The 27,410-nt window shown below is 45.5% G+C and overlaps 1 protein-coding gene across 1 annotated transcript; it reads right to left on the bottom strand.

The window, feature by feature from the left end:
- Positions 1–748: 748 nt before the first annotated feature.
- Positions 749–27,198, bottom strand: LRRC31 (leucine rich repeat containing 31). Its single transcript, XM_053598859.1, is given in 12 exon segments — positions 749–864; positions 867–947; positions 10,362–10,511; positions 13,061–13,186; positions 13,189–13,227; positions 13,915–14,001; positions 14,004–14,084; positions 17,795–17,821; positions 20,903–21,019; positions 21,669–21,772; positions 24,959–25,197; positions 27,112–27,198. Coding segments are annotated over 12 exon segments (1,254 nt in total).
- Between the last annotated feature and the right edge of the window lie 212 nt (positions 27,199–27,410).

Consider the following 27,410-nt stretch of genomic DNA (forward strand, 5'->3'; position numbering starts at 1 on the left):
GTAAACTTGTGTCAGTTGATCTGATTTAGTGTAATATCTACTTGTTCATGATTCATTGATTCTGCAACTAGAATTAGGAAAGGTACACCACCATCTAAGGCCTGTAATTCCTTAAACATTTTTTTCTAAAAAAAAAATTCAACTTTTCCCAATTAGGAAGTATATTTATGAGCTATCATCTTTTTCTTTTTTTTGAGACAGAGTCTCACTATGTCACCCTTGGTAGAGTGCTGTGATGTCACAGCTCACAGCAACCTCAAACTCTTAGGCTTAAGCGACTCTCTTACCCCAGCCTCTCGAGTAGCTGTGACTACAAGCATCCACCACCATCCTGTGCACATTGGGTCTATATACTTTGAATTTTATTTCTCTTTTATTTCTCTCTTTTTATTTCTGGGTGCTCTTAGTCAAATATGCTTTAAATTTTAAATGTTAAATCTGCAAATGCCAGAAGCATCAATGGGGTCTTCAGAAGGTCACTTTTAAAAGACCTATTTTCTGAAAAGCCATTTTGCCTGTGGCTGAGTCTTGTAATAAGATTTGCAAACAAGGAAAGCCTCTCTCTCTCTGTCACCACACAGCACCCCTGGGACCTGTGGTCCTCACCAAGACTGAGGCCCCCTCTCGCTGTTACCGCACAGCTCCATGGGCTAGGGGGTCCTCACCAAGACCGAGGCCCCCTTTCCCTGTCATCTCACAGTTCCCTGGGCCAGGGGTTCCTCACCAAGACCGAGGCCCCCTCTCCCTGTCACCGCACAGCTCCCTGGGCCAAGGGGTCCTCACCAAGAGGTGCAAGAGCCGGACCCTCCAGAGCGCAGCAGCTGATCAGCAGTGACCTCAGTGCTGGTAGAAAGCGGAACCTAGCAGGTTCTCAGAAGCACTGCCCACATTCCTGTCGGCTGATAAATCCAGTTCTTGAAGACTCCCAAGTAAAGGGATAAACTGAGCTGTGGAAATATAACAGGGTCATGTTTCGGGACCATCTCACCAGATTCTTTGAGTGCTTGCTCCCCACTGGCAACTTAACCTGGCAGCCTGGCTCCCCCATCCCTCCTCCGTCCCTCACACACCCTGACCAGCCTGCTCCCCAGCTCTCCTGCCAGGCCCCTCTCCAAGCTGGAAGTTAAGAGCAAACACTTTGGAGATAGAGAACTGGGTTCTAATCTTGGATCTGCTACTAAAGAACTGTGACTTTGGACAAGTTAATTAACCTGTCTGAACCTTAGCTTTAAAAAAAAAATTTTTTTTTTTCTTTTTTGAGACACAGTCTCACTCTGTCACCCTGGGTAGAGTGCTGTGGCATCATAGCTCACAGCAACCTCAAACTCCTGAGCTCAAGGGATCCTCTTGCCTCAGCCTCCTGAGTTGCTGGGACTACAGGTACCTGCCACAACACCTGGCTAGTTTTTCTATTTTTGATAGAGATGGGGTCTCACTCTGGTTCAGGCTGGTCTCTTTCTTAACCATAAAATACCCCCCTTCAAGGGTCATTGGCAATATCAAATGACTTGGCACGAATAAAGTATTTGGCGCATGACTGCTTGGTTAATGTTTGATATTATCCTTCTTTTCTTAGAATGGGAGCACCAGTGAGGCCACAGAAACAAGCCAGAGGCCTGTTGGCAACAGCACTGGAGTGGGGTCCCCAGGGGTCCGGGGTGCTGGGAGTCACCCCGGTTCACTGCCTTTCTGCTATGTTTCCTGCCACTGGCACTGCTCTTCCCAAGGCAGAAACCACAGTATCCAAGGATCTCTGGGGGCAGCCCCCTCCTCAGAGCCCTCCAGTAACCCCGGAGCACGACCACATCACCCTATTTTATCATCTTCATCACAGCACCCACCACTACGTGATATTTTCTTGTGTATTTGTTTCCTGTCTCCCCCAACTAAAGGCAAGCTCTAGGTGTGCAGAGACTCCCCCCGCCCCAGAGCAGGGCACAGTGCCCAGAACGCCAGAGGCACAGAGGTTTGTGGAAGGGGCAGGGGATCAAGGGAAGAAGGCAGAGGAAAGGCAAGGAAAGGCAACTGGGCACTTCTGACCCCAACAGGTGTAACTGTTTCCCTCTTCCCACCCCTCACACACTTTGAATTTCACCATCAAAGTCATAGATCTGTGTGTATGTCTGCCCCTACCAGAAAGAAGCACCTGGGCTGTTTGTATAGTGCACCAATCGGAGGATTGATTAATCCTTAATCCCAATGAGAGGATTAATCAATAATTATTGGCTAAATGATCTATAATTCCATTTCTTTGGAGCTACTTAGAATAATCAGGTAAAAGAATATTCAAGGATTTGACATCAGAAGGAATAAAGCAATTCTATTTTCATTTCCATCTTTTCAAAATTAAGCAGAACAATGCCGTTTGCTATGGTTATTAAGTAATTATCAGTTTTCCAAGGCCAGTCACCCATGTCAGATCAGGAATGCTCATCCCTCTGCGGCTGGTGGCTGCACTGAGTCCTCCAGCACTTTGGTCATCCCCTGATGACAGGGTGGGCTGCGCTCTTTGCGTGTACCCAGGGACGCTGTGGGCTGATGACTCCCAAAAGCCGCCTTAGCTGTGACACTCAGGCTGTATGATAAGCACAGAGAACAGCGATACCACAGAAAGCTCCGAAAAAAGCTCAAAAAGGAATTATATTGTCACTTTAAAATCTTCATGAAAACCTTGAACTCCTCTCATTTTCCCAAATTGACAGAAAAGAGTCTGAGAAATAATTTACTGGGCTTAAAAGACAGATGTTACACCTAAAGCCTACTTTCCTGTCTTCCTTCCCAAGTCCTACTAAAAACTAAAAATGTGCTTCATTATTGCCGTTTGCTCAGTCATGAATGTGCACTAATTGGGTGCCAGCTATGAGCAGGTGCCTGTGAGTGGTGGGGAGCTGCCCACTATCTGGAGAGAGCGAGCCTGAGGCTCAAGGCCAGCCCACACCTGGGGTAAGCCCGATGGTGAGGCCAGGGCAGAGTCAGCGAGGGAAGCGAGAGGGTCAGGGAGGCCACTTGGCCTCCCGCACTGATCTGGGCATGAGACATGGTAGCCTGGGCCAGGACAGCAGAGCCCTGCGTGGTGAGCTTCGGCAGATGCTGGCCGCATGTCAGAGGTTTGCTGCAGCCCCAGAGGAAATAAAGCCCAAAATCTCCAGGTAATACTCGCTGCGTTCCTTATGGGAAAGTGCACTCATATATTACATGATGTAAGTACAGAGCTCTGCTTGTGGTAAGGTCAGTGTGGTTAACTGAAGCTGTAATGTACATCCATCACACACCATCCCACTGACCGTCTCTGTAACTCCACTGTGTCTGAGCAACATTGCTTCTAGTCAGAAAACTGAGACCCTAAGGGGAAAGGGAGGGGAGGGGAGGCGGGAGTATGGTCAGAGGGAGGGTGATTGGTGGGACCACACCTACAGTGCATCTTACAAGGGTACATGTGTAACTTACTAAATGTAGAATATAAATGTTTTAACACAATAACTAAGAAAAAGCCAGAAAGGCTATGTTAACCAGTGTGATGAAAATATGTCAAATTGTATATAAAACCAGAGCATGGTACTCCATGATTGCATTAATGTACACAGCTATGATTTAATAAAAAAAATTAAAAAAAGAGGCAACAATACGGCCCACCCCCGAATATTCTGAAGCCACAACCCCTGTCTCCCTGGGCAACCAGAGGAGGCTGGGCATCTTCTCAGATGGCAACCACCTCAGAACAGATCTGGGACTGAAACACAGGCCTTGTGAGTAAAGGGTTTGCCGGTGGTGGTACCGGCCTGGGTGGAGCACGGGGACTAGAAAACGCACACACAGAGCCGGGAAATTCCCAGGGCAGGGCTGACCCAGAGGACCACTCTACTGAGCCTGAGATGCACCTGGCCCTCAAGGGATTGTCAGCCTATAGACAAAGGAAGGCAAGAGGCTAGAGCTGACAGCTAACCAAATACAAACCTGCAGGAGCAAAGACAGGGACTGAGGCACAGGTTCTGGGAACTAAAAACAGCTTCCCTTCTGCAGAGGAATTTAGCAGGGACAGGAACAAATTCCCACAAAGTTGTTCTGTTCTGTCAGTAACATCAAAGGTGGGGGTTAGAACTGAGTGAACACCCCCCAGCCTCCATCAAGTGCCTGAGGTTGTCAGGCCTCACCACCCCCTGCTGGATAGAGCCAGAGAGCAGTGGCCTGGCTGAGCAGATACAGATTCCCTTGTGATTCAGGCAGGTGCAAACCCCTGGAGTATCTGCTCATGGGAGGCAACTGAGTCACAGCCCTGCGGGGCTATCAGTGACTGGGTGTGACAGAGATGCAAGGTGGGGAAGGAAGCATCAACCTTCCCAGACTACTCTATTTGCTGGGTGGATCCTCCTGACTTCAAGGAGCACCGGAGAAAGTCATATTTGAGTTGTCACCAGACCCCTGCAATCCAGTTACCAGAGACCTTTGAAACTCTCACACCTGAGACAGGTGCTGACTGAGACAATTGATTTGGACCTTTTGAATTGAGCCAATTGCCTGAGGACTATTCAAGTGGTGCCCTGGGTGTGTGGTTATAGGAAGGTTTGATTTTCCTTTTCTAATTGTTGCTTATGGGGGGCGGAGTGACTTAATTGCTGGTATTTCTCCACAGCTGAGACTTCAACCCAGAATAACTGCTTCACTAGGGTCAGACAGAGACCACCTGAAAACAAGACAGAACCACATAGCCCCACCACATCAAATAGGTCCCCAGTTTCTCAGGCCATAGCACTGTATGGGTCCTCAACAGGGGAAAAGTCAAATGGTGTAAAATAATCATGGGGCAGAATCAGCGGAAAAACTCTGGTAACATGAATAACCAGAATAATCAACCTCCCCAAGGAAAGATATAGCAGATGTAACTGAAGATCCCATTCATAAACAGCTGGCTGAGATGTCAGAAATCAAATTCAGAATTTGGATTGCAAACAAGATTAATAGAATGGAGGAGAATTTGGAAGTAAAAATTCGAAGAGCAATTCAAAAGCCAGAATTAGAAATTCGAGGAGAAATGCAAAAGTTGTCTCAAGAATTTAATAAATTTAAAGACAAAACCACCAAAGACTTTGATGCACTGAAGCAAGAATTTGCAGCCCTCAAAAATCTGAAAAATACAGTAAAATCCCTCAGTAACAGAGTGGAGCAAGCAGAAGAAAGGATTTCTGACATTGAAGACAAAGCCTTTGAACACTCCCAAACTCTCAAAGAGGAAGAGAAATGGAGAACAAAAACAGATCATTCTCTCAGAGAGCTCTGGGATAATTCAAAGAAGGCTAATATCCGCCTCATTGGAATCCCTGAAACTGATGAAGTGGCCTTGCAAGGCACAGAGGCCCTTCTCCATGAAATTATGAAAGAGAATTTTCCAGACATGCCAAGAGATTCTAAAATTCAGATAGCAGACAGTTTCAGAACTCCAGCATGACTCAATCTGAATAAGACATCCCCCACGCATATCATAATTAACTTCACTATTGTTAATATGAAAGAGAAAATTCTGAAAGCAGCCAGACATAAGAAATTCATTACCTACAAAGGGAAGAATATTAGAATGACTGCAGATCTCTCTGATGAAACTTTTCAAGCCAGAAGAGGATGGTCATCAACTTTTAATCTCCTAAAACAAAATAACTTTCAACCCCTGATCCTGTATCCAGCTAAACTGAGTTTCATTTATGATGGAGAAATTAAATACCTTAATGACATTCATATGTTGAAGAAATTTGCCATAACCAAACAAGCTCTTCAGGATATTCTCAGACCTATCCTCCATAATGACCAGCCCAATCCTCTACCACAAAAATAAACTCACTCAGAAACTTTTGACCAAATTCTAACTTCCACAGTGGCGAAAGGATTAAAAGTGTCCACTGGACTTTCGAAAAACTAGATACCCAAAATTTTACCAGACTTATCAATATTCTCCATTAATGTGAACAGCTTAAACTGCCCTCTAAAGAGGCACAGATTAGCTGACTGGATAAAAAAACTTAGGCCAGACATTTGCTGCATACAAGAGTTACATCTTACCTTAAAAGATAAATATAGACTCAGGGTGAAAAGATGGTTGTCCATATTTCAGGCAAATGGTAGCCAGAAAAAAAGCAGGCATTGCAATTCTATTTGCAGACACAATAGGCTTTGCAGACACAATAGGCTTTAAACCAACAAAAGTAAGGAAGGATAAAAATGGTCACTTCATATTTGTTAAGGGTAATACTCAATATGATGAGATTTCAATTATGAATATTCATCCAACCAGAATGCACCTCAATTTATAAGAGAAACTCTAACAGACATGAGCAACTTGATTTCCTCCAGCTCCATAATAGTTGGAGATTTCAACACTCCTTTGGCAGTGTTAGATAGATCCTCCAATAAGAAGCTGAGCAAAGAAATTTTAGATTTAAACCTAACCATTCAACATTTGGATTTAGCAGACATCTACAGAACATTTCATCCCAACAAAACTAAATACACATACTTCTCATCAGCCCACGGAACATACTCCAAAATTGATCACATCTTAGGTCACAAGTCTAACCTCAGTAAATTTAAATTATTCCTTGCATCTTCTCGGACCACAAGAAGATGGAATAAAAGTTGAACTCATTAACAACAGGAACCTGCATACTCATACAAAAACATGGAAGTTAAATAACCTTATGTTGAATGATAGCTGGGTCAGAGATGAGATTAAGAAGGAAATTGCCAAATTTTTGGAACAAAATGACAATGAAGGCACAAATTATCAGAACCTCTGGGATACCACAAAGGCAGTCCTAAGAGGGAAATTTATAGTACTGCAAGCCTTCCTCAAGAGAATGGAAAGAGAGGAATTTAACAACTTAATGGGACATCTCAAGCAACTGGAAAAGGAAGAACATTCCAATCCCAAACCCAGTAGAAGAAAAGAAATAACCAAAATTAGAGCAGAATTAAATGAAATTGAAAACAAAAGGATTATACAACAGATCAATAAATCAAAAAGTTGGTTTTTAGAAAGGCTCATAAAATAGATAAACCTTTGGCTAACCTAACCAGGAAAAAAAAGAGTAAAATCTCTAATTTCATCAATCCGAAAACGACAAAGACGAAATAACAACAGACTCCTCAGAAATTCAAAAAATCCTTAATGAATATTACAAGAAACTTTATTCTCAGAAATATGAAAATATGAAGGAAATTGACCGGTACTTGGAAGCATGTCACCTTCCAAGACTTAGCCAGAATCAAGTGGAAATGTTGAACAGGCCAATATCAAGGTCTGAAATAGCATCAACCATACGAAATCTCCCTAAAAAGAAAAGCCCGGGACCAGATGGCTTCACATCAGAATTCTACCAAACCTTTAAAGAGGAACTAGTACCTATATTACTCAACCTGTTCCAAAATGTAGAAAAAGAAGGAAGACTACCCAACATGTTCTATGAAGCAAACATCACCCTGATCCCCAAACCAGGAAAAGACCCAACAAGAAAAGAGAATTATAGATCAATATCACTAATGAATATAGATGCAAAAATATTCAACAAGATCCTAACAAAGAGAATCCAGCAACACATCAAACAAATTATACATCATGACCAAGTCGGTTTTATCCCAGGGTCTCAAGGCTGGTTCAATATACATAAATCTATAAGTATAATTCAGCACATAAACAAATTAAAAAACAAAGACCATATGATTCTCTCAATTGATGCAGAAAAAGCTTGGGGATGCTGGATATTATCAAAAGCTTTTTCTGCATCAAGAAAATCAGTATAGAAGGGACATTTCTTAAACTGATAGAAGCCATCTACAGCAAACTCACAGCCAATATCGTATTGAATGGATTTAAATTGAAATCGTTTCCAACCAGACAAGGCTGTCCATTGTCTCCACTGCTCTTTAACATTGTAATGGCTAACAAGTTTTAGCCATTGCAATTAGGGATGAAAAGGCGATCAAGGGTATCCATATGGGTCAGAAGAGATCAAACTTTGGCTCTTCCCAGATGATATGATTGTATACCGGAAAACACCAGGGATTCTACTACAAAACTCTTAGGAGTGATTAAGGAATACAGCAATGTCTCAGGTTACAAAATCAACATTCATAAATTGGTAGCCTTTATATATACCAACAATAGTCAAGCTGAAAAAACAGTTAAGGATTCTATTCCGTTCACAGTAGTGCCAAAGAAGATGAAATAATTGGGAGTTTATCTAACAAAGGACGTGAAAGATCTCTATAAAGAGAACTATGAAACTCTAAGAAAAGAAATAGCTGAAAACATTAACAAATAGAAAAACATACCATGCTTATGCCTGGGAAGAATCAACATTGTTAAAATGTCCATACTACCCAAAGCAATATACAGTTTTAATGCAATCCCTATTAAAGCTCCACTGTCATACTTTAAAAAACAATACTTCGTTTTATATGGAATGAGAAAAAAACTCAAATAGCCAAGACATTACTCAGAAATAAAAACAAAGCAGGAGGAATCATGCTACCAGACCTCAGACTATACTATAAATTGATAGTGATCAAAACAGATGGTACTGGCACAAAAACAGAGAAGTAGATGTCTGGAACAGAATAGAGAACCAAGAGATGAACCCAGCTACTTATCGTTATTTGATCTTTGACAAGCCAATTAAAAACATCCAGTGGGGAAAAGATTTCCTATTTAACAAAGAGTGCTGTGTAAACTGGCTGGCAACCTGTAGAAGACTGAAACTGGACCCACACCTTTCACCATTAACTAAGATAGACTCACTGGATTAAAGATTTAAATTTAAGACATGAAACTATAAAAATACTAGAAGAGAGTGCAGGGAAAACCCTTGAAGAAATCGGTCTGGGCGAGTATTTTATGAGGAGGACCCCCTGGGCAATTGAAGCAGCTTCAAAAATACACTACTGGGACCTGATCAAACTAAAAAGCTTCTGCACAGCCAAGAACACAGTAAGTAAAGCAAGCAGACAGCCCTCAGAATGGGAGAAGATATTTGTAGGTTATGTCTCTGAAAAAGGTTTAATAACCACAATCCACAGAGAACTAAAACGTATAAGTAAGAACAGAACAAGTGATTCCATCACAGGCTGGGCAAGGGACTTGAAGAGAAACTTCTCTGAAGAAGACAGGCGCACAGCCTACAGACATATGAAAAAATGCTCATAATCTTTAATCATCAGAGAAATGAAAATCAAAACTACCTTGAGATACCATCTAACTCCAGTAAGATTAGCCCGTATCACAAAATCCCAAGACCAGAGATGTTGGCGTGGGTGTGGAGAAAAGGGAACACTTCTACACTGCTGGTGGGAATGCAAATTAATACATTCCTTTTGGAAAGATGTTTGGCGAACACTTAGAGATCTAAAAATAGATCTGCCATTCAATCCTATAATTCCTCTACTAGGCATATACCCAGAAGACCAAAAATCACTCATAACAATTATATTTGTACCAGAACGTTTATTGCAGCCCAATTCATAATTGCTAAGTTATGGAAAAAGCCCAAGTGCCCATCGCTCCACGAATGGATTAATAAATTGTGGTATATGTACATCATGGAATATTATGCAGCCTTAAAGAAAGATGGAGACTTTACCTCTTTCATGTTTACATGGATGGAGCTGGAACATATTCTTCTTAATGAAGTATCTCAAGAATGGAAGAAAAAGTATCCAATGTACTCAGCCCTACTATGAAACTAATTTATGGCTTTCATATGAAAGCTATAACCCAGTTATAACCTAAGAATAGGGGGAAGGGAGAGAGGGAGGGGAGGAAGGGGGAGGATGGGCAGAGGGAAGGGGATTGGTGGGATTACACCTGCGGTGCATCTTACAAGGGTACATGTGAAACTAAATGTAGAACATAACTGTCTTAACACAATAACTAAGAAAATGCCAGGAAGGCTATGTTAACCAGTGTGATGAAAATGTGTCAAACTGTTTATAAAACCAGTGTATGGTGCCCCATGATCGCGTTAATGTACACAGCTATGATTTAATATTAATAAAAAAAGAAAGAAAACTGAGACCCTTAAATTTGCCATTCTCTCTCCATACCTGTTTGTAATAGACTTGTGACAGTGAGAGATTCATTTCTAAGCAGCAAAATAAATTCAAGATTTTGCCTCAGTTCTAAACCTATCATTTACAGACACGATGTCTGTAATGTTGACAGAAATGTTAGATTACTAGGATTTAATACATGCTGCGGCATTCACAAAACTGTGATGATTTGGTCCTTCCAAAAACTTTACAGGAGGTAAATTTAAGTGCACATATCAGTTTCCAAGTCCCCAAACACATGCGCAGGTTCTGCAGAGTGCTCACTCAGTTGCCGGCTGTCAGGGAGCACTAGTGAAGATGGAGTCCCTGCAGGCGCTTCAGCAGAGCCAGCTGCCCCGATGAGCCTTCGAAACCTCCGCCCAGCTTCTTTTTGCAGGAAAGATCTAACTTCCTCAGCTCACCCAGGTATCTGAAGGCAGTATCTACAAAGAAAGTCAGGACCCCATTCTGACATACACCGAGGGGGGAGGAGGTGTGCAGTGGCAGGCAGCCAAGCAGGAAAGGAGGCTGAGGCTGTGGTGACAGAAGGTGGAGGACTGACAGCGGTGCCCTCTGCACATCTGGCAGTGACCCACACACACTCTCCATAAGATCATATTGTCCACCAATGGCTTTGACATGAATCTTGCAACCACCTCTGAGCATTCTCCTATTCTGCTTGAGCATTGGAGTCAGCTCAGAATTTTAGACCTACTCAGGCTGCCAGTGAGGAGGATGTCACAGGCTCTGTAGGTTGAAGGGCAAAACACAGCATCATTGCCTGTTCTCCAGGAATGTGGATGCTCTGCATGGGGGAGTGGACTGTGGATAGCAGGGCCCCACAGCCTGGGAAACGCTCAGAGAGCGACCCCCAACCACTTCTCCTTTCACAACATTCTTTCTACCTGCCAGAAGTCACGCAGCCCATGCATGCTCTCCTTGTTATGGGCAAGCACGCAGTTTTTCCTCTTTAAGGTTCATATCTACCTCATGTGCTAAGATTTCTGTAACCTTGTTAAGATATTGTACAAATAAAATTGTTTTCACAGTTCAGGTGCTGGCTGCAGCCATCAGCTACGTCAGTCCTCCTGACACCATCCCATCTCTCGTCTCCTGTCTTTCTCGGCTTTATTTCTCCATTTCCCACCATTTCCACTCAGGTCAACTCTCCCTCCTTGTGCCAGTTCTCCAGATCTACACAGGGGTCTGAGCTTTAACTACAGAGCCACTAAAGTCATTTTCATCAGTACTAATTCCTTCCTACTACTGAGCATGAAAAATGATAGTGAATGTGATGGGCTGTGAAGACTCCAGCCCCAGGTCTGGCTTTCTAGCAAGTGGTCCCCAGAACCTGAAAGCACCAACTCAGCCAGCACAAAAAAAAAGAAAAAAATCAAGCAGTAGCAACAGAGCCAGTGGGGGAAGAGGAAGTTACACAGCAGGGGCGGAGCCAGTGGGGGAAGAGGAAGTTACACGGGGGGGCGGAGCCAGTGAAGGAAGAGGAAGTTACACAGGGGGCGGAGCCAGTGAAGGAAGAGGAAGTTACACAGGGGGCGGAGCCAGTGAGGGAAGAGGAAGTTACACAGGGGGCGGAGCCAGTGAGGGAAGAGGAAGTTACACGGGGGGGCGGAGCCAGTGAGGGACGAGGAAGTCACAGAGCAGGGACAGAGCCAAAGTGGGGAGAGGAAGTCCCAGGTGGAAATAGTCACAGGAAGTCACACAGCAGGGGCAGAACCAGAGTGGGGAGAGGCAGTCACACAGCAGCGGCTGGCGATTGGAACAATTTTATAAAACACACCTATGTTATAAGCAGATAGAACACACCTGAGAGGCAGGTGGGGGTCCTTCCTCGCATATGGGGAAGGATCATTTCCAAACTTTCCCCCTTGTATTTATTCCCCAGTTCCTAGCTTTGCTCCACCCTCTTCTGCTGTTTATGCGTTTCTGAACTCAGGTCTGTAATTTGGGAAGGATCTACCGACTGCCTTCTGGGAAGTCTCATTTTCCTCATCTGTTCACTGACTGGCTCACCTGGGATCTTGGTCAAGCTGACTCCACACTATTCCTTAACGTCTCCTTCGGAAAGTCTCCAAGATATTATCGGGGCATTGATTAACCATGGGATGCTGACCAGGTTCTTCTTTAAAAGGTTTCCATTGATCAGTCCTTCTGAGGGGGGGTCTTAGGAGTTGAGCATTACCTGAATTTCGAAGCTTTCCAACCACAACCGTGGCTAGTTCTACTTTTTTTTAGTAGCCCTGAATAGTCCATCTCCCTACACTGCTTGTGTATAAGCTAAAGAACTTCTGTTTCTGGGCAGCGTCTGTGGCTCAAAGGAGTAGGGCGCCCGCCCCACATACCGGAGAACTTCTGTTTCCTCTGTCTCAGCAATTGTCTGCTTGTCTTTTCCTTCTTACCCTGCTCCCTACCTATCCCTAACAGTGAAGGTTTCAAAAGTAAGAGAAAACTTTTGAAAGAAACTTTTATTTTGCTCAATGTCTATCTCAAACTTAAAACGGACTGGCTTTTTCAGAGTCAGCCTCTTTAAAAGCTTATTGTTATACAAACAAAAGTATATGCCTCTTGTTAAAAAAATTTAGAAAATAAATAAAACATTAAAAAGGGTTAAATTATCTTTAAAACATAACTTTTTTTTTTAAGAGACAGAGTCTCACTCTGTCACCCTTGGTAGAGTGCCATGGTGTCACAGCTCACAGCAACCTCCAGCTCTTGGGCTTGGGTGATTCTCTTGCCTCAGCCTCCCATGTAGCTAGGACTAAACGGCTATTTTTTTGTTGCAGTTTGGCTGGGGCTGGGTTTGAACCTGCCACCCTCCGTATATGGGGCCAGCGCCCTACTCACTGAGCCACAGCTCCACCCTAAAACTTATAACCTTATTCCCCAACATAACCACTGTTTATGTTTTATTGTATTTCCTAATAGCTTTTAACATACTTATATGTAATTTTAAATTTAGCCAGTGTTAACTCACCCAATATTTTGATGCTCGTTTGTAATAACCCACATGATTGTAAATTCAACACCTTCAGATTTGAGGTGCATTTTAATCCCAGAGCAATCCTGTTCAGACTGCCACTGAGGTGTCTGTTCATGGAGAGTCAAGCACCTTAAGGCCTTGCAGCACAGGCAGCAGCTGGCCTGGGAGAAAAATGGACACAACAGAGCAGCACCGTTAAAATGCAGGGCTCGAGGCCTCGGGCAGGGGGAGGGAGCAGCTCTGTTAAAATGCAGGGCTCGAGGCTGTGGGCAGGAGGAGGGAGCAGCCTCCTATGTCTTCAAAACAGAGGGAGCCTCCTTTTAAATTCAGGACAAGAATCACCAAATTGTGGAAACAGCCTAAACACCCACCAACCCAGGAATGGATTAACAAGCTGTGGTATATGTACACCATGGAATACTATTCAGCCACTAAAAAAGATGGCAGCTTCACATCTTTTGTATTAACCTGGATGGAGGTGGAACACATCCCTCTTAGTAAAGCATCACAAGAATGGAGAAGCAAGAATCCAATGTACTCAATTCTAATATGAAGACAATAGATAAGCTAATCCATGGTGGGGGCAGAGGACTGAACAGGTGGGGAGAGCAGAGGGGAGAGGGAGTTGGGTGGTCATGGTGCAGGGCACACCTCTTGGGGGGCCAGGATACAATTACAAGAGGGAATTTACCTAATAAAGACAATCAGTATAACCTAATTCTTTGTACCCTCAATGAACCCCAAATAATAAAAATAAATAAAATTCAGGGCAAGACAAAAAAGCAAACTTAGATCCCCACGCTATCCAATCACAGACATCTGGGATGGACTCTACAAACTCCACTCACCCACGAAGGCCCTGTCTTCTGACATGAGGGCACAGTCCACAAGCTCCAGCGTTCATACCTTTGTCCCATCCTGGAGCTTCTGGAGATGAGAGGCAAGTTTCCTCCCACGTTACTGTTCCAGGACAGATTTAGCTCTTCAAGTTCAGGTATCATTATTGCAAGCGCTTCTCCTTTTAGAAAATGACCTCAAAATTATGTTGCTTGCTCATCAGAAAAGCAGGAAATTCACTTTGAAATCAATACAACAATTAACTCGTGGAGTCTAGAAGCTGGACCAGGCTCTGTGTTACGTTAGGTGCCAAGAGACAGTGAGGAGGAAAGGGTCCAGTTCCTGCCACTCACAGCAGGGTGAGGTCTGCATTAGTAGGACTAGTCATTCTGCAGCCATGCATATGTGCAAAGCATTGATGTAAAAAAACCACCTACTGGTAGGACGGTTTGGGAAGTCCATCTGCTTTCTCTCATTCCCTCTCTCAAGGGTTAGCATTTCTGAGATGCTTGACCAGGGGTAAAAATGAGACAAAGCAGGGAGTTGGGCACCATGCCCGTGACGCTGTTTTGAACATCAGGAACATCACACACTACCAGCCATTGCAAAGGCTGGTCTGCTACACGACAACCATGAACTAACAATGGAACATCAGGTGAGCAAGTATCACAGCCACACAGTGCCAGGACACATGGGGTGCAGCGACAGGGCTGAAACCTGACATTTCTGAAACCACCTCAGACAGGAAAGTGCCTGAGCGCTATAGCAGGGAGCTGAGCAGAGAGCAGAAGTGACCAGAGGGATCCAGCCTCCAGAGTGCTTTCCACACCGTGGGGAGAGAACACACAGGTGACAAATGTTTTCTCGCTCTGTGCTGCATCCACCTTAAGACCTAACAGTTAAGGGCCCAGGAAAGTCCCCTGGATTCCTGCACAATTAAGTGATGACTAAGGAAACTCCTGAGGCAATGTCCAGAGTAATGCCTGAGGTAATGCCTGTCAGTTCCCGGCTCAATTAGTTATGTCTGCAGGGGACACAGCACTGGAACACTATGTTTGCCATCCAGCACTAAGACTAAGAAGTCTCTCTTTCGCTGGTTGCCACTGGACTTGAACATTTACCATTATTTATTTACTCCAGGGACTAGACAAGCACATGTCACTCCATATGCCATCCCCAGTCAACTGTGGGCAACTCTCTACAGTCCTGAGGTGTCCCCTAGGATCAGGGAGAAAGAACGCATGTTTGATTATACCACAGGAACATGATTTCCAATGCTGGGAATCACGTGATGTCCAAGTGGGGTCTTGGCTTTGCACAAGAAAGAATTCAGGAGCTGGCCAACAGTATAAAGTGAAAGAGAGTTTTATTTAGGAAGTGAAGTAAGTCTACCCTACAAACAGAACAGTTCTCCCGTGGAGGAGAACTGGCCCTTGGTTCCTTTGGCCTCTCGATTTAAGCAATGGCTTAATTATAGGTTAAACAAGAGGAGGAATATTCCTGTTATTTCTTGGAAAGTGAGGTGTTTTCTTGGCATGAAGGTGATACTGTACTTCAGACTAAATATGGTCAAACAGGATGTGTCGTGAAGTCAGGTGGATGAGCAAGCTTCCTTAGAGATTTCTAAGGCAATAAAGTGTGTAACAAAGCTGTAAGGTCCAGAGGTGCACATTTCTTTGCTAGCTTGGCTCTACCCATCTGGAACTTGTCCCACCTCCATCTTGTTTTTATCTGGGTAGTTGGAAAGCTTGTTTTGAGACCTCCTGCCTCAATTAAATGATTCTTGCACTGATTCAGCACCCATAGATCAGTGGTCAGGGCACTGGCCACATGCACTGGTGCTGGTAAGTTCAAACACAACCCAGGCTTGCTAAACAACAATGACAACAATAACAAGAAAAATAGCCAGGTGTTGTGGTGGGCACCTGCAGTCCCAGCTACTTGGGAGGCTGAGGCAAGAGAATCACTTAAGCCCAAGAGTTTGAGGTTGCTATGAGCTGTGACACCATGGCACTCTACTAAGGGTGACATAGTGAGACTCTGTCTCAAAAAAAAAAAAGATTCCTGCACAATTAAGTGATGGCTAAGGAAATTCCCGAGGCAATGTCCAGAGTAATGCCTGAGGTAATGCCTGTCAGTTCCCGGCTCAATTAGTTATGTCTGCAGGGGACACAGCACTGGAGGGCGGTACGTTTGCCATCCAGAACTAAGCAATCGTAAGGGGTGTAATAATTTTGAAACGTCTCCTGATTCATGTTCCCTTATCAGTAAACCACTTATTCTGCCTATGACCCATATGCCATGAAGGCTGGGCTAGAAGAGCAGAGCATGGGGAAAAGCGCACCTCTCCTATCGGGAAAGGGAGCAGACTGCCTTCCAGAGAAGAGAAGGGAGGGGCTTTGAGAAGGGCACAAAACATCAGCGGGGCTGTGGTGCAGCCTCTCTCCAGGGCCAAACAAGTTTGGAATGCGTCCTCAGGCACAAGTTTCGTTTTCTGGCTTCCTAAGAATCGGAAGATCATGAAGAAGACCAGGTTAAGCATAGAAATAATGAAACTAAGTCATCTTTTTACACCTGAGTAATTTTGTGAGTCTGCTGCACAACAACCAGCTGCTCAAAGCTGGGTCTAATTGATCACAACAACCAGCTGCTCAAAGCTGGGTCTAATTGATCACAACAACCAGCTGCTCAAAGCTGGGTCTAATTGATCACAGAAAGGGGCCCTGGATGAGAGAATAAGGGAAAAGCACCTCTCTATTACTGAGCACCTATGGTGACCCAGGAGATAGTACGTACTTCACAGAAATTAACCCTCACTGTCAGTTTTCGAGCGGGAGATTCCCCCCATTTCACAGATAAGAAAACTGAGGCTCAGAAAAGTTAAATGTCTTGCCCATGTTCACAAAGCTAGTTAGTTGTGGCACTAGGATTTGAAATAGGATCTGAGCAACACCGTAATGTATGATGTTTCTCCTCAGCTACAAGAGGGACAGCCCAGGGACATCGGCCTGGCCCCGCTTTCCAGGTAGGGACTAGCAAGGGGCATGAATTGTGCTGTTTTTCCAGAAATCTTTAAGGAGATGCAAATAATCAAAGTGTGTCATCAGCCCACACAAAGAGAATAAAAAGTGTTAAGGATGCTACTAAACCAGCAGGCATTCAAAACAGCAGTGGGGTTAACTTCCCTGCACATTTCATCCAACGTTCAGTACATAAACCAACGCAACTGAGGTTCTAGTTCTAATCTAAATGGAAAATCTTGTTCTGATCCTTTTTTTTTTTTTTTTTTGTAGAGACAGAGTCTCATCTTATCACCCTCGGTAGAGTGCCGTGGCGTCACACAGCTCACAGCAACCTCCAAATCCTTGGGCTTAGGCGATTCTCTTGACTCAGCCTCCCAAGTAGCTGGGACTACAGGCACCCGCCACAACGCCCGGCTATTTTTTTTGTTGCTGTTTGGCCGGGGCTGGGTTTGAACCTGCCACCCTCGGCATATGGGGCCGGCGCCCTACCCACTGAGCCACAGGCGCCGCCCTCTGATCCATTTTTTTAAATGGAAGTGGAAAAAATAGAAGAGAGAAGTATTATTTTGGAATTAGAAAAGAACTTAATTCTTATCTACTCTAATTCTTCTCTTTAACAGATGAGGTAACTGGGACCCAGATGAGCAAGTTTTAAGAGTTTTAAGATAGGTGTCTGGCAGCCTCTTCCTTTCTCTGCGTTGCTTAGCATGACGCTCAGCCGAGGGCCACGTGGCTCCTCAGCACTGCCTTGTGCATGGTCCTTTGACCACATCACCTGAGAGGGTGACACAGTCATTTGGCTGTGGGATTCAGGACAACAGGTGCCTCGAGTGAAGCCGCCTGCTAAGGGCGCATCCACCCTACCTACCCAGAGTGCAGACATCTTCCCTGGTAAGTCTGCAATTGCCCAGCCTCAGGGTCTTCAACTTGCAGATCAGGTGCACTTGCTGGGTGATTAAGCGGAGGTTTCCACCTACAGAATTGTTCCAGGACACATCCAGTTTTTCCAGGTCCGGGAGGAAAGGCAGAGTGACTAGGTGTGAGTGGAAGAAAGCACAGTTTCATACACGTGATCTGGACCTGTAATGAGCAGAACCCAGTGCCCACGTGCACAGGACACAGCTGTGCCCTGTAGACCAGCGGGCCGTGGGCACATGGACTCTGAGCAGCACAGAGGGGGCAGTTATGCAGGGGACTCTGTGACATCTGCATCTCCTACTTCGTGAGATGTTGTCTATTTCCACCAAATAACTGCACTCTCAAAACGCAGTGGTGTCTCCATAAGATTTCCCAGAATCTCCTTTATGTGGCTGAACCCACCAGCAGTGATGGTAATTCTAACACGTGGCTATAGCAGTGTACACTGGAAATTCTGTTCCATGAAACCCTCTCACATCACCACCTATCACTCTATCGGATCCCAGGTTGAAGGGCCTGCGGAAGGCTCTGCCGGCCGGGACTGCCGAGCTTGGGCTCGCCCGTTACTTTGCCCTCTACCTTGATTACCTGGCTATCACCCCACTGAAAGTCTCCAGCACACTTAAAAGGAGCAAGATGTGGAGGTCCCTGTGGGGACAAAGCCTGCCTGGAGCCCTCTCTATGAAGTCACTCTGTGAAAAGATTCTCAGAAGGCATCCTTATTCCCCTGCAGCAACAAGACCCGGGAGCAGAAACCCCAAAGCAGAGGAGGGATGTCCCTGCTCCCTCATCACATGTCGTGAGCGTGACGTGGTGGCAGCAGTCGGAAGAGCTGGGCCCCTCTAGTGACAGGCATGGCAGTTCCAGACCAGCCAAAACTCTGAAGCCATGGATGAGAGAAAAATTGCTTCCTTTTTGCTAGTATTTAAAGCACTTTAGCAATTTCATCTTGTTCACTAGGATCCTAACTTCATAAAAGTCTATCAAATGTATCAAGAAGGCAAAAAAGGCCACCAAAAAAGTGTGCTTTTCTAACATGAAGCATTGAGTTAGTGTAAACTCTGTCCCATAACCTTTCACTCCCAATTTTTCTAGTTCATAAAGGAAATGAAGCCTCCTCTCTGTTCGTAACCCCATTTAGAAGATACAACAGCCAGGCACAAAACGGAAGTGAGTGGTCGAGCCTCAGTGGGCATCAGAATCCCAGAAGGGGCTTGTCAGTCCCATGAGGGGCCCACGCTGAGGGGACACGGCTCTCAGGTTTGTACTGGACTCAGGTGACTGTTTCCACAAGCTCCACAAGTGATTCTGACATAGGCATTCGAGAACCACGGGCATAGGGTTCCCTCACAGGAGACCCGTTCCAAACACAATTGTGTGAATTTTAATAAAAACGTAAAATCGTCTGAATGTTTGTGCCCCCCCATGCAAATATTGAAACCTAGTCCCCAGTGTGATAATATAAAGAGGTTAGACTTTTAGGATGTGATGGTTAATTTTAGTGTCAAGTTGAAGCCTTATTTGGGAGTGTGCCCATGCAAATGTCTCCAGAGGTCAGCATGGGAGTCTAAGTGGACCAGGTGTGGACGCTCCATCCTCACCATGCGTGGGCACCCCCAACCTGCTGGGGCCAGGAGAGAACAAACAGAAAAGGCAAACAATCAAATATGCCGCCCATCTGCTGGTGCTGGACACAGTCCTCCCCTCCTGCCCTGGGACAACTCTAGGCTCCTCAGACTTACACCAGTGGCCCCCAGGCTCTTAGGCTTGGCCTCAGGCTGAGAGTCACAACATTGGCTTCCCTGGTTTCAAGGCCTTTGGACTGAGCCATGGTACCAGCACTCCAGGGTCTCGGCTGCAGGTGGCCTGTCATGGGACTTCCCAGCTTCTGTAATCACACAGCCAGTTCTCCTAATAAACCCCTCACGTGTCTATATCTATATCTATAAAGATCCTGTTTCTGTCTCTCTGGAGAACCCTAACCCAGGAGGTGATTAGGTCCTGGGATGGGAAGAGGGCCCTATGACAGAGACCCCAGAGAGCCCACCCCCCAGTGTGGGAACACAACTGAAGCCACCACCTAGGAACCAGGAAGATGCCAAATCTGTCAGCGCCTCCCTCTGGGACTTCCCAGCCTCCAGAACCGGGAGAAGTGAGTGTCTGTCATGGTGGCACCCATAGCTCAGTTGGCCACATGCACTGAGGCCAGTTCGAAACCGGCCCAGGCCAGCAAAAACAACAATGACAACTGCAACAACAACAAAAAATAGCCAGGTGTAGTGGCAGGCACCTGTAGTCCCAGCTACCTGGGAGTCTAAGGCAAGAGAATCACTTAAGCCCATGAGTTTGAGGTTGCTGTGAGCTGTGACACCACAGCACTGTACTGAGGATGACATAGTGAGACTCTGCCTCAAAGAAAAAAAAGTGTATGTCATTGGTAAATTCCCCAGTCTAGGTATTTTGTCACAGAACAACCTGAACAGACTAACAAAGAGTTAAGGACCCTCACTGGAAATGCAGCTCCTTTGACAGCTCTGAGTCGCTGCACATCTAATCTGATTTAAAGAGTCTGAGAAACAGGAAGGCAGGGTGATGTGACAAGGGGAGGGCTGTTCCCAAAGTCCCAGGTGAAGAGCAGGCATATCTTTGTGTACAGAAGGTGTAGCCAGTAATTGCCGGTAGTTACACTTTTCATACCACAGATAACAACACGATATCCTTTAAATTCCCAGCAGGGCCTAGTTTTACAGTTGAGTTTATATCATCTGCAAGGACAGATGCTTTTCAGAGCACAAGTGGCAACTGGAGGGTAAACTTCCTCAGGAAAAAATGAACAAATGAGTTCAGCTTCTCCTAAACTCAGCTCAAATCTCCAAAACTTGAGGAAGGAGCGATTAACTTGTTTTTTGAGTTGTTGTTTTTAACAGCGATGCAGCTGCTATTCCTGCAACTGTCTGGGACCACTGCAGGTTTGAATGGGTGGGTGACTGGGTAGTGTCGCCTATCTGTCTCCAAGTGAAGTCCCAAAGCCGACGGCATACAGACGCATTTCCCTGATGTCCACACTTGTTAACCTCCAGACGCTCGGTGGCAGCCTTTCTGTCCAGCTTCTGCAGGGACTGCTCAGTTTTCTCCATGCTGGATCCCAATTCCTCTTCTGAGCTTGGAGGCTTAGCTGTATGATAAGAATAATTTGTTGTCAATAACAGATGGTTTTAAAGATGCTTAACAACCACAATAACGTAAGAGGAGATGTAGCCTCAAACCCTCCTTGGCTGTAAAAGTCACTTTATGATCTAGTAGTTATCAGACGGTCACAACAGCCAGTCCTCCCTGCTCCTGACACCGTCAAGGCCGTCACGACCCTGGGTGGAAGAAAAACATGGCAGATTAGAAATGTGATGAAGAGCCCTGCGGCTGGAGACGAGAGGGTGGCCTGAGAATGTGGGTGAACACTGTGGCTTTGGGGAGGGCGTAAGAACTCTGTGACCCTCTCCCGGAGGAAGGTGAGCTCTGAGAACCATCTCCCATCTTCCAGGGAGACTGAGTCTTGTTAACAGAGGACCACATAACCCTCAGGAGTGTTTGCTCTTGCTCCTGGTTCCAGCACCTCCATTACAGTAAAACAAGCGAAATGACCCAACACGAGCCTGAGCTAATCCCTTGTAAAAGTTCAACTGAGAAAAGGTGGCATTTACCAGGCACAAAACTTAACCACAGCTCCTGCCACTGGGCTCAAACACTGACTGCTTCGGTAGCCTGGGGAGCTCAGTGCGAAGACCCAGTTGGATTCGTGGGTGAGAAGCCTTTGAGAACACACTTACTTCTGGTGGATGCAGAGGCGGGGAAGAAGCACAGGAGTTTGCCTGCTACATCCAAACAGGTGAAGAGCAAGGTGCTGCAGCTGCCATCAGTGAACTTTAACTGGCTACAGGGAAGGAGTGGAACATGTGTGGGCAGTTCCAGACTGTCCAGCCGACAGACACAGAGAGACAGTGCCTGGGAGGGCCTCTGCATTCCCTTAGCTCCTGGAAGACACTCGGGGAGGACCCCAATCACTTCTCCTCCTTTAACATTCTTTTCACCTGCCAGAAGTCACATAGCCCTTACATGCTTTTCTTATTACAGCTTTTCCTTGTTAAGGTTAATCCTTACCCCTAACACATTCGCTTATTAGGGGCTATTTGCCCAGTGCCCTCCCCTCCCCCTCTGTCACAGCCCTATCCTAACACAGCAGCACCATAGTAACAGAGCTGTCGTCCTCTCAGGCACCTGTTAGTGCTACCTACTTCCATGCACCCCCATGTCAGACACGCATAAAACTCGTCACCATTTTTCCAAGAAAAATGGACATGTACCAACCGTGACCTGAAAGCGGTTTTTAAGCAGAGACACAAAGCAGAAGCACGCAGGGCCCATAAAATGGTTTTCAAGTGAAAATGTATATATTTAAACAAAATATATTTTGGACTCTAATGGGAAATCGTAAGTTTCGAATGTGCAGTTATTTTTTATTAAACCACACAGCTAAGAAGAAATACATTGGTACCTGAGAAAATTAAAATAAAAGATAGAAGGATTGTATTAGTGATGCATTTAGACTAAAAGATTAACAAGATAATAAAAAAAACTTCCCATCAAATCCCCAGTGAGTCCGAGCACGCTGTTTTTGCAGAGAAATCCACCGCCCGCAGGTGCACTAGTCTCCAGGATGGGCTGTGTTACCACATTCTGCCAGTGGGAGGCAGCAGCACCCACCCTTTACCCGTCACTGGGGCCTTCAAATGCAAGGTTGGTACAAGGTATGCGGGGTGAGGGGCCGGGTAGAGTTGCCAGATTTAGGAAAAACAAAAACAGGACACCCAGTTAAATTTAAATTTCAAGTAAATAAGGAATCATTTTTTTAGTATGTCCCAACTATTGCATGTATTTTTTTCTGGCAACCCTAATTTTGGGTGGAGCAAAACTGAGTTGTAGATGGAGGATGGGGGGTGGGGGACGGCCTCTTACTTGCCAGCAAGCACAGGATGATTTGTTTAAAGTAATCACACTTAAAAATAAATAAATAAATAAAGTAATCACACTTAAACCTTTTTACAGATTTGGAAACTAGGACTCAGAAGGACTATTAATTAACAAGAGGAAGAGTCAGAATTTGAACCCAGAAAAGTTTGTTCCAAAGCCCATTGCGTGCCTGTGTGTGTGTTTCATTTTTGTATTTAAAAAAAAAAAATTGTGCATTGCATTGTGGAGAGCAGGCTGTGAGGTGGCAGGGTCCCCCACAGCCTGGGAAACACTCAGGGAGGACCCCAAGCACTTCGCCTCCTTTAACATTGTTTTCACCTGCCAGAAGTCATGTAGCCCTTACGTATATATGTTCCTTATTACAGCTTTTCCTCCTTAAGGTTAATCCTTATCCCAGGTGTTAAGATGTACCTTTATAAATAAAGATACTTAAAGATACTTTATAAATAAAGCTGCTTGCACAGTGTGGTGCTAGCCGGCCGTCGCGCCCGTCAGCCCTCCTGGTCCCATCCCGTCTTTGTTTCTTGTGTGGTTTGTGTTCTCGCATGCCTTTCTTCCTCATCTCCCACCATTTCCACTCAGGTTATTTCTCCTTCCCCGAGCTGGGTTGCACGGTTGTATCTTGTTGCTTTCTCTCTTTTTCAAGCTTTCATCTCTACCTACATTTCTGCTCCAGTTTCAGCTCCACTGAGCCCTCTCTTTCTTCTGTTTCCTGCTCGAGCCACCATCAGTCCTTCCCTTTGATGCCAGATGTACGGAGAGCTGGCTTCCTGGCCCAACTTTTCACAGCGTTTTCCAGCTGACTCTCCACCTCTGGTTGCCATCCTCACCTATCCAAATAAACTGTTTCTCCAAGGTTACCAGCATGACCTGCCAACTGACGGTTCAGAAATCTCTTCCGAGCCCACATTGCATCTGGGTGTTCAGTGACGCTGGACATGGCTGACTAGCCCAGGTCAGCACAGGTGGAAGATAAACAAGGCGCTGACTTCTCTGAGCCTCAGTTACTCACCTAGAAAAGAGGACTGTTTCCTGCCTGGTTCACGTCTCAGGAAGGTAGTGACTTAAACTTCCTGGAGCCTCCCAGAGACATGAGAGTCTGCAGGGCCTTTTACCTACGATGTACTTGGTAAGTATTTGTTGGATATACAAATAACCGAATGAATAAATATTGGTTTTGCAGCACTTCAATCAACATGATAAATCTTGAACAAAATACCTAACTATAAGCATTAATACAAACTTATGAGACCCCTGGAAATCTCATACACCATATACTTCATTTTTTTTTTAATCAATGAAGCTTGTTCTTAAAAGGATTCCTCCTGTCAGGGTTGAAAACGGTTTATGAAACTTCTGCGTCAGAGCTGCTGCAGTTCGGCTGGGCTGGGAGGGCTGGGGCTGCACAAGGACACAGCAATGGCCACACACAAGAGGTTCTGGGGAGCAGTTCAGGGCCTTTTCCCGACTGCTTTTGCTCTGAACAAAGCTCCTGGTTCTTTGAGCTATGGGGGTATCTTCTCACCAGGTTCCTTCCTGATGTAAATGTCAAGAGTGGCTCGTGGGTCGCTGGTTTGCGTTTGTGACCTCACAGAGCATCGTTGCATGTTGCGGCATGGGTGGTGCTATGCAGGGCCAAGAGAACAGGCGCCTGTTTTCAAAGAGCCACCTGCCTAATGAAATACAGAAGAGAGGCGTGTGGTGGCACCCCTTGGTGACCATAAGCACCCCAGGTGTGGTGGTGCCAGCCATGGTGGGTGGGTCTTGGGAAGCTTCCAAGAGAAACTGGTGCTTGAATTGAACCTGGAAGGATGAGCAGGAGACGGGGGTGGAGGGACACGAGGGAGGGATAAGGCAGGGAGGCGTGTAGGGGCGATGGCGACAGGAGGGAGGCTCTTCCAAGGCACAGGGAACTTCTGAAGAGGAAGTTGTAGGGCTGTGGTGGGAGGTGGGGGTAGGTGGAGGTCACAAAGAGAGCAGCGTTCACCTGACCAGGAAGACCTGCAGGGCCATCCCTGGCAGTGGACTTCCTCTTCAAGGCAAGAGAGACACCACGGAACCTGTGCTCAGAAAGCTCTCATGATGGCACAGAGGGTAGTTGTCAGGAGAGCCAGCCCAGAAGCAGAGAGCCGTCAGGACCCATCCAAAGTCCCGCAAGAGGTGGGGAGAGCTGGACAACAGCAGGGGGATCAGCCGGCTAGGAGAGCAGCGGGCAGGACGATGTGACTCAGGGAGCTGCTGGATGTGGGAGCCACCGACATGGAGCACCAGGCAGGGCCCCGGTGGCCAGCACTGCCCCGCAGGGATGCCCCTTGGCTTGGCTCTGCACTGTTAATTTCGTCATGATCACAGGTCTTCAGTAAGCACTTTCCTGAAGCTCCAGATCGTATTTCAGAACAAAAATGAGCTATTTTCTGATAGAGAAGGTATTCTTTTAAGGGTAGGATTTACCTGCCTATTTACAAAAACATACTTCAGATATATTTAATTTACTTGCTAGTAAAACTGTATTATTTTTGGTATTTGATGCCAAACAATGTGATGGAAAGAAGGATACCTAGAAACTGAACAGGATTGGCCAGGAGTTGTACATGTTTGTATAAAAATTAAAATGTTTTAAAAATATATTTAATATAATAATATCTTTTTCTTCTTTTTGAGACAGAGTCTACTCCCTGGGTAGAGTGCCATAGCATCACAGCTCCTAGCAAAATTAAACTTCTGGGATCAAGCGATCCTCCTGCCTCAGCCTCCTGAGTAGCTGAGACTGCAGACGTCCAGCGCAACGCCCAGCTAGTTTTTCTGAGTTTTAGTAGAGACGGGGTCTCTCTCTTGCTCAGTCTGGTCTCACAACTCCTGGGCTCAAGGGATCCACCCGCCTCAGCCTCCCAGAGTGTTGGGATCACAGGCATGAGCCACCGTGCCAACCTAACAGATATCCTGATGCCATTGCATATGACACAACTTTGGAAAGAGATTTGGCAATATTTTCATAATCTTTGAATTTATAATCCCTGTTTGGGGAATTTGTACTTTTAAAAAAGCCAAATACAGTGAAGAGGGAAGGGAAAAAGGACTGTCAAAAATACTCCCTGAAGGATAAACACAGACATTTATTAATTATGGCATATGCATGGGATGGAGAATTATGCATGAAAACCATGTGTAGGACCACCTTGCAGCAATGTGGGGACTGAGATATAAGAATATGCTCCAGGGTCCGGACAGGGCTCACACCTGTGGGAGGGTGGCTCCCTTGAGCTCTGAAGCTCAAGACCAGCCTGAGTAAGAGCAAGATCCTATCTGTACTAAAAATAGAAAAACTAGCTGAGCATTGTGGCAGGTGCCTGTAGACACAGCTACCTGGGAGGCTGAGGCAGGAGGATCACTTGGGCCCAGGTGTTTGAGGTTGCTGTGAGCAGTGACACCATGGCACATGGCCCAGTGGCCTCCCTGACGTCCCTGCTGCTCGTTCCTCCTCCCATCGCTCTGCCTGCCCCAGCATCTTCCACCTCCAGGCTCTCTCTCAACCTCCCCAGCCACAGTCCCATCTGGGGCCTTTGCTCTTGCTGTTCCCTTTCTCTGGAACGCGTGTGCCCGAGTGGCTAGCTTTATTCCTCCTCTCTACACAGCTGGCGTCCTCGGATCTCTGCTCACATGCCACCCGCTCTAGAATGCTGCCCTGCAGCCCCATCCAAAATAGCGCCCCGCCCCGCCCCATTGTTCTCCACCTACTTAGCCTGCATTGTTTTCTTCACGTCACCTATCTCACCTGAAATTATGTCCACATCTGTTCTTTGTCTAATAAAATCCTATTTATCCTGGCTGTACCTCTAACACTTGGAACAGTGGCTGGCACACAGTAGGCACTCAATAAAAATATTTGACTGACCTGACTGAACATAAATAAATGCCTGCACATGAAAAAAAAGACTAAAAAATTTTGCAGAAATGACCATTTGTGTTATAATGAAAGGAAATTAGGTAATTCCCATAAACCTTTCTATAGTGTTATATTGCTTTTTTTAATTTAAAAGTAAAATTACAAATTATTCAAGGCATTTAAGTGATATAAATGTTTAGCACGGAGAGTCATAGTTTTAGTTGAACCCACAAGATCTCTTTAGCAGAAAACATTACAGAGATTTATCAGCAGCCAAAAGTTGACTGGCGTCTTGGGCAGCCGATGCGCTGTGGTTGGGGTGGGAACCAACTGATCCGAGGTCATTCCGGGCTTTCAGCCTTGCAGCCCTGGAGGAATTTGTTGACAGGTGATATCTGGGATTTAGTTTCTCCTACTGATGAATTTTTCTTCCTTGTTTGACTCATGATCAAGTTGAAGGGGCCTTTCTTAATAAGACACCTTCCAGTTGTTTGTTTGCCAGGATTTATGAGAAGTAAATAAGCCTCTCTCAAGCCTTTGTGAAATCAAACTCTTCTCCCCTATATGAGTCCCACATTTTCCTTCTGTTGCTTATCACTGGTAATGTTTACCATGAAAGAAAGAAGGATGCGACCCAGGATCCGGGAACCAACAGATA

Source organism: Nycticebus coucang, chromosome 8, assembly GCF_027406575.1.
Source record: "Nycticebus coucang isolate mNycCou1 chromosome 8, mNycCou1.pri, whole genome shotgun sequence".
NCBI classification, from domain to species: domain Eukaryota; kingdom Metazoa; phylum Chordata; class Mammalia; order Primates; family Lorisidae; genus Nycticebus; species Nycticebus coucang.